The sequence below is a fragment of the Manacus vitellinus genome, unplaced genomic scaffold (assembly GCF_001715985.3).
Source record: "Manacus vitellinus isolate BGI_N305 unplaced genomic scaffold, ASM171598v3 scaffold_69_pilon, whole genome shotgun sequence".
NCBI classification, from domain to species: Eukaryota; Metazoa; Chordata; class Aves; order Passeriformes; family Pipridae; genus Manacus; species Manacus vitellinus.
In genome coordinates this window covers 1,709,244-1,727,295 of record NW_021940749.1, presented here as the reverse complement: position 1 = coordinate 1,727,295, position 18,052 = coordinate 1,709,244, and the positions used below count along the sequence as shown (strand labels likewise).

The 18,052-nt window shown below is 39.1% G+C and overlaps 1 protein-coding gene across 1 annotated transcript in view; it reads left to right on the top strand.

Annotated features, from left to right (window-relative positions):
- Positions 1–18,052, top strand: part of LOC103762223 (bifunctional heparan sulfate N-deacetylase/N-sulfotransferase 3) — a 136,143-nt gene that overhangs the window by 95,119 nt on the left and 22,972 nt on the right. The window contains exons 4-6 of the mRNA XM_029964061.1: positions 1,530–2,656; positions 17,085–17,172; positions 17,700–17,854. Of these exons, the coding sequence (XP_029819921.1) occupies positions 1,676–2,656; positions 17,085–17,172; positions 17,700–17,854 (1,224 nt within the window). The 5' untranslated portion in view covers positions 1,530–1,675. The remainder of the gene's footprint in view (positions 1–1,529; positions 2,657–17,084; positions 17,173–17,699; positions 17,855–18,052) is intronic.

Sequence of the window (18,052 nt, the reverse complement as noted above, 5' to 3'; positions counted from 1 at the left end):
AGCTGGGATTATGTTCTTTTTTTGTCTAACACTGATTAGTGAGGCTGTATTCCTGGATGCAAGGCAGGTGTCCTGCCTAAAAGCTACGAGCAGGTCTTTGTGCAGCTGCAGGCAGGGTTCAAGGCTGGGTATGAGTCCTCCCAGAACAGAAAGGGGTTATATATCTGTGAGTAGCAGGTGGAGAGAGTAGAATCTATCTGTTCAGACAGCAGGATTATCTGGTGAGATGCAGGTGTAAAGGGAATCTTAACTATGAATGAGACAGCTCACGTACGCTTGCTCTTCGTGCTTAATTTTGCAGTTTTGATGACTAGGATGATTTGGAATTTCTTTTTCCCCTTATCTCATTTTTCTCCTCATTTATTTTTGCTTTATGCTCATTGTGTGGCACTAGGAAGATCAGTCTTTGGAATTTAATTAAATTTGTGAGCCTTACATAGGTGCTAAGTACTTCATATTTTTCAGCTTTTTTGAAAACCTGGAGTGAAAGACCAACTTGTTTACAATGTAGAATTAAAAACAAACAAACAAACAAGAATGGAAGGATTAAGCTCTTGGGAAATGACCATGTTAATGCCACACACATAGCTTATCCTAGTCCATTTGCAAATGGGCATGGATGGGCACTGAAGTTACAATGGCGTGTTCTAGATCTTCACACCATGAATATTTTTCAAAATCTTCCTTTATGACTTAATGATAATTATTTTATACTTGTCACCCTGTCCAGTTTTTTTACTAGGGACATTTTGACAGCACTTGTACTGCTGCCTTGAAAAATGACTGCTTTCCTTAATTAGAAGTTAGAGCATAGGTATATCCTTAGGTGATCTGCCTCTTAAGTTAGCCTTTGATTTATTACTCTCTCTTCTCAAATTTAAGAGCTGGATTATTTTATGACTTCTTTAATGCAAAGGACTGTGATATGCTTCTAACAATTTGAACAGCTACGCAATCCAGTAAAATGCTATTTGTTTTCTTCTAATGTTGCAGGAAAAAAGTTGTGTTTTAAAAATACTTCTGTAACAGATATAATATACAGTATATCAGTATGCGTGCATACAACAGTTAAATGTGCACGTTTTGTTTAGAACTTCTTGGTTCTTCAAAAAGTAATAAGAGATAGAGTTTGTTTAATCATGTTCCCCAGCCTGTTGGTGTGGGAGGAGGAAGGTTACAGATTTTCAGTATTTGGGTTGTCAGCAGTTGTCTACTTGGAGTTAACTTTTCTCTTCAGATAAAAGGAATTTCTGAAACACAGGAAATTCTTTGCTGTCATATCTTGCATTTTTATTGCCTCTTTTACTTGATCCTCTGGGGTGAGGAGCCTGGGAGATTTAAAGACCCTCAAATGCTCGTGGCAGCTAGTGGGAGCAGGGAGAAATCACTCTTAATATTGCAAAGTTTTGAGCTGTTGGTCCCCAAACTACTGCCTGGTAATGATTTCTTTGCTCCCCATTAATTTAAGTGGGATGATACTTCACAAATGCAATGCCCCATTTAAATCCCTGGTTTTCTTTTTTTCTTAGATTATACCTCTGGTGAAGCTCTGTGGAAGATAGATGTGTGTGCTGCAATGGTGACATAAAGATTTCACAGGACTGGAACAAGTTGTTGAGAATCTGTGTTTGTTTTTCATGCTGCTGTCGAGAACTATCTAAGGCAAGTAAACACCATGAGTTTTATCCTGAAGCTTCACAGACATTTTCAAAGAACAGTTATTTTGCTGGCCACTTTTTGTATGGTGAGCATAGTTATTTCTGCCTACTACTTGTATAATGGCTACAAACAGGAAAATGAACTTCCTGAAATCTCTTCAGAAGTGGAATGTGGTGATCCTCAACTGTTGCCATACAAGCTGATGGAGATGAAGACCATGAAGCCTCTTGATCCCTTGAGGACAGACCTTGTAGTGCTGGTGTTTGTGGAAAGCCAGTACTCCACGTTAGGCCAAGATATAATAACCATCTTGGAATCCAGCAGATTTCAGTTCCACATTGAGATTGCTCCTGGGAAAGGTGACCTCCCGGTGCTTATAGACAAAAACAGAGGCAAATACGCTCTCATAGTCTATGAAAATATTCTGAAGTATGTGAATATGGACTCTTGGAACAGAGGCCTTCTAGATAAGTACTGTATAGAATATGGTGTAGGTGTTATTGGATTTCACAAAGGCAGTGAGAACAGCCTGCAGAGCTTTCAGTTGAAGGGTTTTCCTTTCCATGTCCACAGCAATCTGGGTATTAAGGACTGTTGCATTAACCCTCATTCCCCACTGCTCCATGTGACTAAATCTTCTAAGCTGGAGAAAGGGCCCTTGCTTGGAAATGACTGGGCTGTTTTCCAGATTAATCACACAGCTTATCAACCAGTGATATTTGCAAAAGTAAGGACACCAGAAAACCTTTCTCCACCTGCTGCTCTCAGTGCTCTCTATGCCACGGTAATTCACGACCTGGGGCTCCACGATGGGATACAACGAGTCCTTTTCGGCAATAACTTGAATTTTTGGCTGCACAAGCTGATTTTCATAGATGCCATCTCTTTCCTAACTGGAAAGAAGCTCAGACTGTCCTTGGATAGGTACATTCTGGTTGACATAGATGACATCTTCGTTGGGAAGGAGGGAACGAGGATGAACACCAACGATGTACAGGTAAAGTATGTGCACAAACTAATGGTCATTACAGCAAAGTGATGGGTTTTTTCTCTCACAAGTCCTTGCTGTGTTCTATAAACGGGGTGGGCACCTCAGAATTCTGTTCCCTTTGCTACATATGGAGAATAGTCTCCCAAAATGAAGGTCAACTAGTTGCTAAGTAACAGATAAAGAAAAGGGGGCAGAGCAGTAGTGTTTTCACACACACCACAACCCACCCAACACACCATTCTAAACAGAATTGCAGAGTGTCTAACTCTACTTTGCTGATCCTTCTCTCTAAGCACACACTTCAGTGGTGTTTGGAAACAGCACAGGACTTCAGGGCTCGACTCAGGAGCTGTTCATGTGTGATGGGCATGCAGCTAGTCTTACAAGCAGGAGGTAAATGTGGTGAGCAATAGTAAATGTCAGCATAAATTTTGAAGAATAGGCTGGGTTATTAGCTGTTTGAAATAGGTTTGGATGTCAGGAGTTGCTTGCAGCATTTCACCTCTCTTATCTCTGTTTATGGCTCTTGCAAGGAAGGGTTGTATTAATATTGGTCTTAAAAGCTCATTCTGTTGCTGAATGACTTGATGATTTCCATTTTAACATTTGAAGTGTTGCATTCCTGAAGGTCATTTTCCACTCCCTTGTGCTTTGCTGTGGGTCAGTAGCAGTAACACCTTAACATTATTTCTTCCTTTGTACCTGGCTTGTGTTTTGTGAAGTGTTGTTACAGAGCAGATAATTAGAAGTCACCTTGTACAACTCTACTTGGTCTAGAAGTTAAAAATCTGTAACATGCTGATTGTTACCCCATTTGTGCTAAAAATAAAGGAGAATGTTTTGTTAAAACTTTCTTAATGGAAAGAGAAACTGGGAAAAGGAAAGACAAGGACAACACTGTGTGCAGTTGTTTGTTTCATTTTAAACCAAGTTCTTGGGTTTTTTCAGCATTAATTTGTTAAGCTGCAATAACTCTGCATATAGGTCTTCCTTAAACAAAAGGTTTGAACCTGCAGTTAAACTTGAATTCACTTCAAAATTGCAGCATACACTCTTTTCCCAAACATTCTCTTCACATGCAATTATAATTGAACTATAACCTTCTCGTTAAGTCGGTGTTTTCCATATGCAAATAAATCACACGGGAGAGAGTTGAAATAAAGGGGAGAGATAATAAATGGAGTTTCTGTGGAGGACACGATGGCAGTGTTTGAGCTAGGTAAGTGATTGGAGAATCTCCTAAATGCAAACTCAGATCACAGGAAAGAAATAAGGTCTGACCCACATCACTGCAGAACTCCTGTTTTTCTGCAGAAGCAGCTGTTTCTGGTAAGAAAATATGTAAAATAAAACCTGAATAAACCTCTCGCTGTGTTGTGCAATAGCACTTTGAGACAGTATGGTTTTTATTGTTTCTCTTTGAAAGTGACACCTTTGGATTGTTTTAGGATAAGTTAGGATGTTTAATTGCCAGAATTACTTACCAAAAGCAGGAGGCTGTTGAGACAGATTTGATTAAAGCAGATACAGAAGGATAAACTGTATTGTTTTGGGAGAATAATTTGCAATATGTCAGAATGTAATCTTCCCAAAATAAAACTGTCAAATTAAATAGAAATAATATCAAAGTGGAAATAACTTTTAAGTAGGATAATTTCATTTATACAGAACTGTGTTCTGAAACAGTGGAATCTGAAAAAAAAAAAGTGTTCCCTTCTGATTCTTCATCTACTTATAGTTAAAATGTTCTATTAAACATGTTGTTAGGGCTGTCAGATGCGATGCATCTTCATTACTATTAATATCAAGGGAGTTATCCTCTGTGGCACAATGACATGTGGAAGGAACGAAACAAAATCCATTTGCAGTAGTTGAAAATCTGTTATTGTAAAGTATATTTGCAGATAAATGACATCCCATTAAACAGGAGTGTTTTACTGAGCTCTGCTGCTGTGACTGTGATGGAGAATTGGGCCCTGCAAGTGTGAAAGTGGGTTGCTAAATGTAGACTTTGTATAATTGCAGTACTCCAGGTAGCTCCTTTCTGCTAAGGTTACATTTTAAATACTAGCAAAGCAGAATTGAGTAGGATACTCTTTTGTGCTTTAATTGTGTTTGGCGTGTTTCCTCTTTAATATTTTCTGGCTGTATGTGGTAGGACCATGGGCTTGCTGAGAGTAATGGGAATGTTAACATAAATTGATGTCAAACTCTTCAGGAAGCTCCCACCACCCAGAGGGACCTCTAGGATTGGTTCTGACTGTTCTCTGGACAGGGCAGAGTTCAGGAACTGGAGGGTTAATGCACAACTGAGAGCCAAAACAAGGTGGTCAGCTGGTCCAACCCTCCTGCTCAGGCTGGGTCCTGTCCTGGTGCTTTTTGACTGTGACCAAGGAGGGAGGTCCCAATACCTGTAAGATAAGGTTTGCAGGGGAATTTCTTCTTGACATACCTAAATGAGATGTTCAAAGAGGCCAGAAGTGTTAATATTTGGCACAAAATTAAACTGCCCTATCCTTTAAAGTGTGTCAATTGGAGTTGAGCACTTACAAAAATTGCTGTCATAAGGTTAAGGGGTGATTTTTTTACCACTATTATATATTGACCTCAAAAGAGGTCAGGTCAAAAGCAGACCCTCTAATAGGGGTGTCTTCTGCACCTCTAAAGAGGAGGCAAAGTGGTGATACTTCAGCTTGAGTACCTATAGTGTCAGGAACACAAGCATAAAGAGCCTTTCTGAAAATCTTTTAGAAACATAGTTTATCAACCTAAATCCTGTAAAACTAATAAATGGTGTGTCTTGTTAAACAACAGGTAAAGTTTATTCTAATTTCACAACAGCTTCTTCAATTAAAAAAAAAAAAAAACAAGAAAAAAGACCCCAAAAACTTGAAATAGTGCTGCAGATTTTAGACTACTTTACTCTTACAGATTTGCCTGTCTCTGTAAAATCTGGACTGATAAAACATAGTTCTTCAATGTAACATACTGAGTGGCTGTCACTGCGTCAACATAACCATCCATCTTCATAGTTATTTACTTTATCTTCCTCTAGTATAATAGAAATAATGGAAGAGAACAATTCCATGGTCTAATTGCCTCCTACTTTGAAAATAAGCTCAGTAATATCATCTCAACATTCATTTTTCAGTAACTTTTTTCTCTCCTGTTGTCTGTCAGGCAGGAGGGACCATTATGCTGTGACAATGTTATATTTTATTTTCCTTGTGTCTTTTAGAAAGACTAAGAGCCCATGCAGTGCAAGTAATTCATTTAAATGGACATACAGAGAATAATCTGTCTAGATATCCACAGAGTAAGTTTATCTTAATAGACCACAGTTGTCCTGGCTGACAGTCTACTAATTTAATATCTCTTTTTGTTACAGTTACTCTTTGTAAAATTTTTATGACTATAAAGCATTGAGATTTTTTCAAGGGAAAAGCAACTGATAAAAGGGGGGAAATTAAATGTGATTTCTTTTTCCTGTTGACAGTTTGTGCCGTGCTGGTGGTTTGGGCAGTTTGGTTTGGTCTACCTTTTCCTTAATTTCCCCGACACAGGCACGTTCTCTGGTTCTTTAAGAGTTAATCACATTTTCCAAATGAAAAATTAGAACACTGTGAAATTATTTTCCCCTAATAATTAGCTGTGTGATCTTTCCTTGACTGCCTTGTCCTTTGTGTGCTTTTCAAAAGAGACCCTTTGAATTGAAGTCAGGAGGGGGATCTCCTCTCTTTGTTCATGTAAGCCTAATCTTTTCCTACACCTGTAATTATTCTTTTATGATTGGCAAGGAAAAAGCTTCATATTGACCATATCCATTATTGGAGGGGGAAGATAGGTCTTTTCTTGTCATTCTATTTTGGGAGTGCTCAGGCAATGCTGAAATGGGCAATACAAGCTTCACTCTGCAGCCTTTGAGCATTAGTCATGGAAGAACTGGACAAGAGCTCCACTCTTGGTGTATCATCTGTGCCAGACATCCTTCTGATAATGGAGAGCATTCAGCCCAAAGGAATAAATTCATAACATTTTAGTCTCCATCCCTTGCACAGGCTCTCCTCTTGGCCGGATTTTGAGGTTTATAATGCAGAAATCCATAGCAGAGTGAGTCCTCTAACTTTCCGTGGTGGACAGAGACAACAGAGAAAAATAGCTCATCTTCAGGCAGGCACTGCTTAAGTGAATTACACTTTAAGAGTATGTCATTGTTTGTTGTTCAGAAATTGCTTCTGGAGTGACTAAGATCAAATATAAACATTTGCATTTGGTCAGGTCAGTCTTCTTGTTCCAAAGCCAGTGCTGTCACTTCTTTGTTATTTCCTTAGTGCATTGGTGGCCTAAGCTTTTGTTTAATATAATTCTGCTTAAAAACAGATTTCCCCCTTAAGAGCTAATTGTTTATTCCCTGTATGAAATTCATCCACGTTAGTCGGCACAGCTTAAATTATTACAGTTGTTTAAAACCCATTAAGTGTCTTTTCACCCTGTGCAGCATATGTGGAAAGAAACCAGAACTTCCCATGGCAAAGCATTCCATTTGGCCATAAATTTTAAGAAGACAACCATGTGTCTTTTCAGTCACTGCTGCATAGGAATGATGTAAATATTTGCCTCAGAAGAGAAGCTCGGATATATTTTGTGTTGAGGCAGAACTTCTAAAAGGTGCAGAAAGCTGAGCTGTCAAGACAAGCGATGGTTCCTGTCACAGAAGGAAGTCTGATTCTCTCAGTTAATTGCTTCTTTATCTCCAGGATCACGGAGAAGGTTATCAGGAAAGAAATGACAGATGTGTCATCAAATGTGTCAGGTGCACAACCACCAGAGGTACTGAGGGCTGTTTGGTTGCACTGAGCTGTAAATCTTTCCTTTGGGGAGATTCAAAGAAACCTTTTGAATCAGCTCTTTAAATTACATAACAAAGTAATTATTGAGAGCTCTTGCTCTGCTAAATCATTTTACGTTCCCAGTCCATTAGCCATAGTACCTTTATGCCAGTGTTCAGTGTGCCTGCTGTGTTACATACATTCTTTCTTAATTTAACCTGAAACTCCTAAAGTATTTTATATTGACTTGTTGAAATAGCAAGGAAAAAGTGCATTCTGTACTTCAAAAAGTGTCAAGGAAAAGTTATGTTATTAACCAGTGTCTCTGTAGCTGTCTGATGCCCTAGGACTGATTTACTTGAGCATATTGTTTCAGCTGCAGTAGTGTGTAATATTATGCACTGTGAGACAATAGAGAATTAGAATTTGATTTCAGAACTAAAATATAACTTTAAAACAAGTTATAAAAATTGGTTTATGTATTTTATGGACTGCTACCAGCATAAAGTACACTTTACCAGTCAGTCATTGTAACATCTAAGAGCAATTTGGTTTATGTATCAACTTCTATGAATTTTAATCAAGTAAAATTGTTACAACTGCTGCTCAATACATTCCAGCTCTTTTTGTTAGAGGTGTACTGATGTTTGAGATGGAAGGCTGGATAGAAGTTGTCAGTCAGAGAGGGGTGACTGCAGAGAGACCACAGGGACACAGGACATTTGAGGGCTGATTCCTTCAAGCTCTTCTACCCCAACACCAGATTTGACTGATGATTGCACACTCCCAGTCTGTCTTCATGACAGAACCATGGTAAGGAAATCCTGAAATCTTCTGTGAATCCCCTGGTGCTTTCCAAACAAGATGATGTGCATTACGGATTCAGTCACCTAAATCTTTCCAGAAAATGAGAATAATTTGTTTTCATTTTTGAATTCCTCACATTTCTCTGTGATGGTGAGATGTCCTTAGGTTTAGTGTAACTCTTAACAATGGTGTCTTTCTGTTCTCAGTGGAGTTTTGGGATATCAGAGCTATTTTATTTAAAACATAAGGAATTGCACTCCCCTGAGCTGAAGTGGGGTAACTGAATATTTGGTAACACTGTTTCTGCTTTTCCCTTGATTTATTATATTATGCAGAGATACCTTTACACTTGATTTTAAGGCTTCCCATCCAAAGGAATCCACACAAAATCTTAGATTCACCAGGTGTTTCAGCCTCCAGTGATCATTTCTGGCTCACAGCCACTTAGTTAACAAGCTCTGTCTTCCTCTGCCTACTTGGAAACTTAAGGAATGTAGGTGAATATTTTCATGGATGAGATAAAACTGCATGTGATTGTGCACACTTTGAGTGTTTTTAGCATAACCTAAACTCAGCAGTGTTTGGGTTCATCCATCTGGATGAACCATCCATCTAGTGAAAATCAAACCTGCTGTCACATCAGTCCCTCTCTTTCCTTGGACAGCAAATTCTCTTGGGCAGAGGCTCTTCTTGTTCAGAAAGCACCTCGTTGATACAAATAACAATAATGTAAAACAGCTTCCCACAGAGCTGCACAGACTCCTCCCTGTGCTGGTGGCTGCTGCAGATTTATTCCGGGCTTTTCCAGATTACAAGTTTGCCATCCAGTTCCTGCTGCTAATGAAATAGAATAAAACTTTCACAGCCAACGAATAAAAACACACTGCAGACAGATCTAGAAATCAAAGCCCTTAGCTGTGAAACATGATACCAAAAGTGAACCTACCTCCTTCCCCATCTTCAGTCCCATCAAGAAAGGCACAGTCTGGCAAGAAGAAAAAAGTGAGGGTGGGAGTGGGACTAAAGATACCTCAGAGTTGTCTTTGATAGAACTCTAACAGCACTTAAAAGGAGGCTGAAAAATAATTTTGCATTTATATATAAATAGTAGGGGGTTTATGATGTGAAACATTTCTCTTATCCCTTGTCCTTTCTCACTGTCATTGGTACAGGTGATAGAAACGTTGAAAATGTAATCTTGAAAATATCCGAAAACCAAGATGAATACTAAAATATACCCAAGTTTGTAATGTAAACTGGTTTGAAATTCAAGCTGACTATGAAAAATACCATTTTGTATCAGTAAAGAACATCTTACTGACTGAGGTGGTTTCTGGAATACTGTGCTCAGTTCTGCACCACTTGATCAGAAATATTTAGAGAGTGCTTAGAGACACCAGAACAGTCAGGAAACATCTGAGCAAAAAAATGAGAAAATGAAGGCTAAAAAATTCAGTAAGTAACGATGACCAAAGCAGAAAGCAATAGGCTGCAGATGTCTGCAGGGTATTAACAGTGAGGAGGGATAAAAATATTTAATGGAAGGCACAGAGGTGTTTAAGTGTAGGCTGAATAGCCAATAAAAGTAGCAGAATAGAGGCTAATATGCCAAAGGAAGTAAAAGGATTATGTAAGTCTTTAAAAATTAGATTTGGCAAAAGGCCATGAAATATGCTATTGGAAGGAATATAATATTGGCAGGGAATTTGTACTAAGATATATTCTCCATCTCTTACAGTCTAATCAAATGCAGAGCTCAGTTGGATTCCTGCGTGCCTGTTTGAGGCTGCAAGTGTAGACTTTGCCAGCTGGGATATTTCACTGTGTGCATGTAGTTTTTGTAATCTTGTCTTTCAGAAATGTGAACACTCATGCAAAAACAAGAAAGGTGTGTTTTAACAGTAACAAAATCGTCTCCATGTTTTTCACTTGGGGTGTTTTCTGCTCGATTATATCCCTCAGAATATGTAGGAGTCAATGACACTGTCCTAGTTTTTATTAATTTGAAGTCCTTATATCATTTCTGTCTTGACTACATATAATCATAAAAAATATGGCTTGAGAAAAGAGTTATATCTGTTATTTTATGGAAGCTTTCTCTCTTTTTTTTGTCACTTCTTTTATAGCAATGTTGATGTAGCTGGGGAATTTCATTCAGCAGCTTTAGAACTACTCATAAAGAGAAGAAAAAAAGATAAATATTTGTGACCCATAGCTGGTGAGCAAGCTAACACTGAATTCCCAGCTGTGTCTTAGGTGGAACTTTCAGACAGAAAAAATGAAAATCTTTTGGGCCAAAGATTGTTTTTTCTATTGATAAAGGTGGGGCATAGAGGGGAAAAAGAGCTTTTGGTGCCTCAGCTCACCCCAAACATAGGGATAAAGGTAGATATTTTTAATCAGATGTGCATCTTAAGAGATGCACAGGAATCTGAATCTTTTTACCTCTACTGGGAAAAAAGAGTATCTAAGAAGCATTCACTCATCAGAGTGTTGCCCAGCCCATGGAGTAATCTTTATTTAACATGCCAGTGATGTGATAATTTTTTTGTGCTTTACTGAACAGGGAAAGCAACTGACTCTGTGGTGGTCTTTATATAAATAACAAGGTTTGAGTCTTCATTTATTTGCACTTCATTCTGAAATATGTAAAACTAAGCATTAAGACAGATATTGTACTTTAATCTTACCTGGGTGGGGGGAAGATGGTCTTTGAAGGCCCCTTCCAACCCAAGCTGTTCCATGGCCTATTGAACTGTGGGAATAGCAATTTGGGAGACAAATCTGGGGGAAAGTAGGTTTTATGGAACAGGTTTCTTCTTCTGTATGCAAACCATGGGTGTATAGGTGGAACTGAAATTGTGTCTCTAAAAAAAAACCTGGGCATTTTGGGCAGAGTGACGCAGCCACGGACAGAGTCAGAGTGGAGCAGGTGTAGTGACCCAGCTGCAGGTGCCTGCACATCAAGTGAGGCCCCGTGGTCTCTGCTGCTGAGAGATTAGGCTTTGAAGTCCTTCCAGAGTTGAGCCTTCCAGATATTTTCAGCATTCAGTGGCTGTGCAGAGCCATGTGGTGCCAGGAGCAGGGGGAAAGGGCCCGGAGCCGCAGGGCTGGGCAGTGTGTGCTGGATCAGGGAGGGCTTGTCCTTCAGCCAGGCTCTGCCTGCTGTGTGTGTTGGCTGCTGTGAGAGCTAAAGCTGGAACTGGCATTTGAGGAAGCATTAAATAAGAAGCAAATGTGCTGTTGATAATGAATGTGGTGCTAGGAGCTTGGATCATAACCTCTGTCCATTTTGAGCTGGGTGACTATAAAATACATGCCCCATTAGACTGAACAGCCATGCCACTGTTTTATCTGTGACAAAATACCATGCACCCTTCCAACCAAGATGTGAAGCTGTGCAAGTGTGGGCTGTCTAATGAGGGGGTGCAGAGGTGTAATGCCTAACATTTACTGGGAGCCAGACAAGTGTCGACACGAATCAATGAACAGCCCTGAGAATTTATCTGCTGCTGGTGGGATGCAGTGGAGACAAGCCAGACTAAGCAGGCAGAGCAGAGCAGAGCGGCCCAGAAGTGACCTGGAACAGAGTCTGAACCACTCTGTCACCCTGAGAGATGGGCTGTCGTGCTCAGAGCTCAGGCAGCATGTTGGGGGGGTTGTGACTGCAGCACAGCCACCTGAATTGCTTTCTGTTAACAAAACTCACTTTCCTACTGTGCTGGCCATCACCACATCACAGGAACTTAACTGGATAAATATGAAGAGATTCCACATGCATTTTAGAGCCACTTTGGTTTTGAGTTCTGTCATACTCTGAGAACTTACCTCTTCATCCGCAGTGTTTCACAAGCAGGCAGAGTGTTAGGTGAAAATGCAACCAACAAGGTTTCTGTTGAATCCTGTCTGAACAAAACCCAGGGAAAAATATTTAGCAGTAGGATATTTGTTCTATTTCAACTGACCTGGGATTTTTTTTGACCTTTATTTTAAAGGAATGCTGCATTTTATTTCTGTTTACTGCAGAATAATGAGATCACTTAGCTGTTTAGTAATAGTAACTCCTTTCATCTAAGTACACTTTAATTAAGAGCTAATAATGCAGAATTTCAGACAGAATTCTGAAAATACCATGCTAATTGCTTACTTTACTAAACAGTGTTGGCACCAAGTATTTATAACCTTCATGTTACCTTGCCATAATTAGCTTATTCTCATTAATCACTACCTCAGCCTCCAACAAGCGAGAAGTTGGTGAAAGAAGTTAGAAATATTTCTTAAATCTCTTGGTTGTACAAATGATTTACCTAGATGAAAGAGCCTAATTACTTAAAAATATGTAATTGGACCATCATCAAGATCATTATTGTGTGTGATATAAAAACACCTCCAAAGGAAGACTCAGTGACATTTAAAACAGTGTGTTCTGATAAAAAACTTTTGATTGAAATTATTTGAGCAGTGTTTTCCAAAGTGGCTACCTATATTTTTTGGATCCTTTAGTGGACCTCAAATTCAGCTACCTAGTCATAGCATCTGAGCACATAAAATGAAGTTGTGGCTCCTGAATTTTTTTTCTTATGTTGGACACTGAAAAACTTAAGGTGCACACAACTGGCTCCAGCCTGATACCTTATTGACCCTTTGAGGGGAAACTGGGTTGCCTGTTCTCTGCCAGCAGAACACTTTGCACAAAAAGCTGAAAGTTTTCTTTGTTTTTTTCTCTTGCCCTCTCTGTAGTGTCAGCTTTGTTAGGAGAGCACACAAAGGCAATTTAAGCTTTCTTCTCCTTTTGTCTGAAGGATATTCAAAATATTTTTTTTCAGATACACCCAGTAGACCCAAAGCAATTATTCTTTCTCCTGTGTAGGTTAAATGTTTATGATAATGGGTGCCAAAGTGCTATTCTGGAAAATCCAGAAAGAGTAGATGTTGAATTTTAATGATGTTCCAAAATACATCATTTATCATGAGGGATGCATTTTTCGCAGAAGCAAAGTAGTCTGTCCAATAAAATAATGATTCCCAGACATTTGGGAGGGACCTTCATTGAGGCTGTCTCCTGTTTCCTCTTGTCAGAGGGTGGAAGGGCAAAGTGATGTCACAGAGAGTGCACAGTAAAAGGACATCACACCAGTTACAGCTTGTTAAACCTCTGTACTAAGAACTCCATTCAGAAGCTAAAAAAAATGGCTTTAGTTCTGTTTCTTTCCTCTCTTGCAGGGGTTGGAGTAAAGAGGAAATCTGGTATGGAAATTAAAGTTACTTTTGCATAGGAGCTCCCATAAAGGGGCTTGGTGTGCTTAACTGGTGTGCTTTCACATTGCAGTTTTATTAGGTTGTCCTTCCTTTGCAGAATGTTCTTGCCTTTATCAGAGAGCCAACATGGCATTAGAAGTTTTTCTAAAAGCAAAGTAATTCCTAATTTAATGGCTCCTTTGATAGTATTGTCAGACAGAAAATAGTAAAGCAAACGTTGAGAGATGAGATCTGCTTCCCAAAAAAAAAAAGGAGGAAGAGAAAAGCTTTTTGGAAAATTATGAAGCTGACCTTGCTTTTGTTGGTGACATGAAAGCCTGTACTGAAGTGTAGGATGTTAATGCTGCAGCACCGTGTCTGTGTGCTTGCCAACTGAGTTAAATCCACGTGCTTACAAGTAGAATTCAGTTATTTCGCTTTTCAAGTGGTGCAAAGTTCCTTAGCAGCTTTTGAGCAGGAAAATAGTGGTAAATATGTTGGTATGACTGCACAAAGAAGTCATCATTCCTCTTTGGAAGCAGAGTTCAACAAGGCATTCTTGATTGATTTCTTTGATCAGTCAAGACATTTGGGTCTGAGTATTTTTTGTTGATGCTGAAGAAATTACAACTGTCTGTTTACCAAAGACAAGTTAGCACTTGTAACTTCTCTGTGACAGACTCTGAAGTGAAACCATGTGAAGAGATATTTGAGGACAGGAGGCAGGATGGTTTCCTGACTGTGCAAGTGGGAAGCAAGTTTGACAATAGGAATTTTATCCTTGGCTTTACAGCTGATTTACTTGAGCAGAAGCTTTTGACAGCCCATGGCATCTGTCTGTGCCTGTTTGTCCTGTTTGTGAGATGAGAAAATATGTTGTTTTGCTGCTGGGAAAACTTTTGTCTATTCCTTGGATTGTAAAAGGGGCTTTCTCTGAAGTTTTTTTTTTTTGGACTCTTGGTGAAGAAATCATATGTAATCATATAATGAATCCTCACATTTGATTTCTGGAACAAGGAATTTCCTAAACCTTGTAAGCTTAGGAAAAATTGAAAAGAAAGTACTGTGTCTACAAAAGTGGTTATGCAGCCAGCAATTTATTTTCATTACAGCACCAGCAGAAATATAGCACGGACTAAATAATTATTTATAAACATATGAAGGCTTTACTAAATAGTTTTAAAATACCAGTACTTCAGTACTAATGTATTTATGTAACATTTCATACAGACACTCAGAGGGTCTGTTCATAAGCAATCATAAAATATACAGAAAATATCAGGAGCTTCCCTTCAGCATATAAAGCAGCATGCAAAAAGGAAATTTGGGGCTTTTTGTCCCCCTACTTTTCTCCCTTTCTGATGGAAACTCACAGTAATAGGCCCTGCCATCTGCTACTGTATATTCTTCATGAGTTTTAACATTTTGTTTTTAGAACCTGAAAGATGAGTAAAATGTCAAGTCGCCCAGAAAATAATCACAGGCACGACAACTCAAATGTTGGCTCAGCTTGTCTGTGCAAAAAGTGGTTCACAGCAGGTCTGGGCCCTCCCTCTTGGCAGATGGAGCAGGTACCCCCTTGGTATTAGCTGGTATTTCCCAGCACAAGGTGAGAAGCTGGGAACTGCACCAGCAAAACTAACTCCCAGAGAAGGAGTTAACTCTCTGTTCCGTTATTAAAAAAATGTCATGGGCTTCTTGCTACCTGTTTGAAAGCCTGGATATCCTTTTTCCAGTTCTGGTTTTGCATCCTGCTGGGACCACACTGGAGCTGACAAGCTGGGAAGGTGTTAGAAAGGTGCAGGATAAGATCTTCAGCTGGAAAAATGCTCACAGCTCTTAATGGGGAGGAAAAGAACTCGCAGCCCATTCGTGCCCCCTGGCTGTCAGGCTGGGTGTGTGGCCATATCCTTTGCCTCCTACCTCCTTAACCGTGCAAAGATACAATCATTTCATTGAATCGCTTCCCAGCAGCTCGAGGATGGTTTTCATAATAAATCCTGTGCACATTTGCTGCCTTTCATTACAGTCAGAAGCCTCCTCAGAGATCTTTGCACTCTCAGCCTCTGCAAAAGCCCTTGTTACAGCATTGCAAGATTTTGCTCTTAATATTCCACTTCATAAGTCTGGAGCTTGTTTTCAATTACTTCCCTTCAGTGCTTCATTTTACTCATTCCTTTAGGAAGTCCCTTGTTCACAGGACATTTTTCAGGCTTTGCAGTGAAAGAAGATGCTCTTTACCAGGTGAGTGCTGGAAAAGACCTGAAGAAGAGCTCACGTGCCTGGTAAGGTGGATATTGCCTCCGTCTGCAAAATGGGCCATATTTTAAGGGATTGTAACTTGACTGTACTATGCCTAAGACCTAAACTGGACTTGACTTCTGTGCTAACATTTTGTTGTCTTTGGCATACCAGTTAAAAAAATAATTGTAGACAAATTGCTTACATAATGAAAAGGTCCAGAGAGACTGTAATTAAAATTACTGGCTTATACTTTTCAAGGCACCAAGTTGTCATTGAACTGCAAAAGTAGGGAACCCTCTAGACCTTTAAACCTTTGAAAATCTCCAGTCACTTTTTTTGTGCTTTTAAATATGGTCCTCCTTCAGAACACACTTAGTTACTCATCTCTGACAATAATAATGCTTTATTAAAATTATTGTGCTGTAATATTTACTGACCTTGAAAACTCTTTGATGACCTTTGCTCTTCTGTTTCGTTCTTGCTTTGCAAAGTTTGGAAGGCTGGGTTTCCATGTTACACCTGGAAAACTGAAAGAGAGACCAGCAGGATGTAAGAGTCTGGGAGATAACTCCTGAAATACTGTGTAAATCTTGGGAGTACCAAATCAAGAAGAGCATATTGAAATTAGAGAGTGAGGCTGTAGCTGATGAATAATGCTTTCCCTTTTCTTCCTACATGCTGTTTTCTTGTTTGTACTAATTTAGTGCAAGTACAGGAATGCTGGCAGCCAGTATTGTCACTGTCTGAGAAATGAGTCAGACTTTGGAGGAATCTAAGATCAAGTTGTCTGATGTGGAATAGGCTTCCTCTAACTTCTTTCTGTCTTTCTAGATTTATTTTCTTTTGTATTTCTGCTGATTTTGAAACATGACTGAAATGCTGTGTATGTGCTTGAGCTGACCTATAGAAACATAGTCCTAATAGTTGCTGTTCACCCTGTGAATGGAGCAGTGGTAAGGGCATAAGAGACCTGAAATTCATTCCTGGCTGTGTCCCAGGTTTCCTGAATGATCAGTGGAAGGTCTTTGCTCTGTGTGTCCCTTTGTTTTTCTATCCCATGACTCAAAGAGTAAACCAGTATTTAATTGCTGGTCATCTTCATGAGGAAAAGTATGGAGTTTGCATGCTATCTTTAATCTTTAAATGGTAATAAAATATCTGTTACTGCTTTGTCATATATAAAGAGCTGTTTTTAAATAGCAAAACTGATTAAACAGACATATACCTGTAAAAATACTTACATTGTTATATTAAATTTCTATGCCCAGGTTGTGTTTTCTACAGATATGTTTATATGGTGATTTGCTTTTTTTCAGGCCCTGCTTGACACTCAAAATCTTTTGAGAGCCCAGATTACAAATTTTACTTTCAACCTGGGATTTTCAGGGAAGTTTTATCACACAGGTAAGAATAAAGTACTAAAATCCCTTTCATTTTGATGGTGTTCTTTTTAGTCTGAGGACAGTAGGAAGGATGGAGACTAAAGGTCTTAGTAAGGTGTGATTTCTGCATTAGGTACCAGTGTGGAGCAGATTCAGTTCCTCCTCCCCTTTGTTAACATTCAGTTCCTTTCAGCCCCTTGTTGACTGGTGAATTCCACCAATCACATGAAATTTTCCATTGATTTCACTGAGAATCTGTTGAGCTACCACAGTTGGTCCTTTTGGATACTGTGGAGGTACAGCAATGTATATTATCCATTAAAATAATTTTGTGCTTAAACCACTGTAGGAATAGGTAGAAGGTATTAAAATAGGATGTGAACCCAGCAGAATGGTCTGACTCAACTCTGTCAGCAGTGCCTCAGCAGGCAGTAGTTTAAATGGACACATTTTATTATGTTCATACCATTCTTATATTTTCAAACATGTGTAAGATTATAATAGAAGCAGAGACTTTACTTCTGAGCTATTTTTTTTTTCCTTTTGCAGGGACTGAGGAGGAGGATGAAGGTGATGACCTGCTGTTGAGATCAGTGGATGAGTTCTGGTGGTTTCCCCACATGTGGAGTCACATGCAGCCCCACCTCTTCCACAACGAGTCCTCTCTGGTGGAGCAGATGATCCTCAACAAAAAATTTGCCTTAGTGAGTTATATTTTTGCATTTTGTATATTATTTAGGTCCTCAGAAACCATTATTCCTACTTTGTTGGAAAATTAATCCATGTAGAATTTGTTTTAGTCTCAGTGAATTGAGGGAAAAAGGAAGTTTTGTTAAAGTGCTTTTTGCAATCACTCTTTTGTGCTATGAAAATTCTATTTCTCAACAGTTTGTATTTCCTTC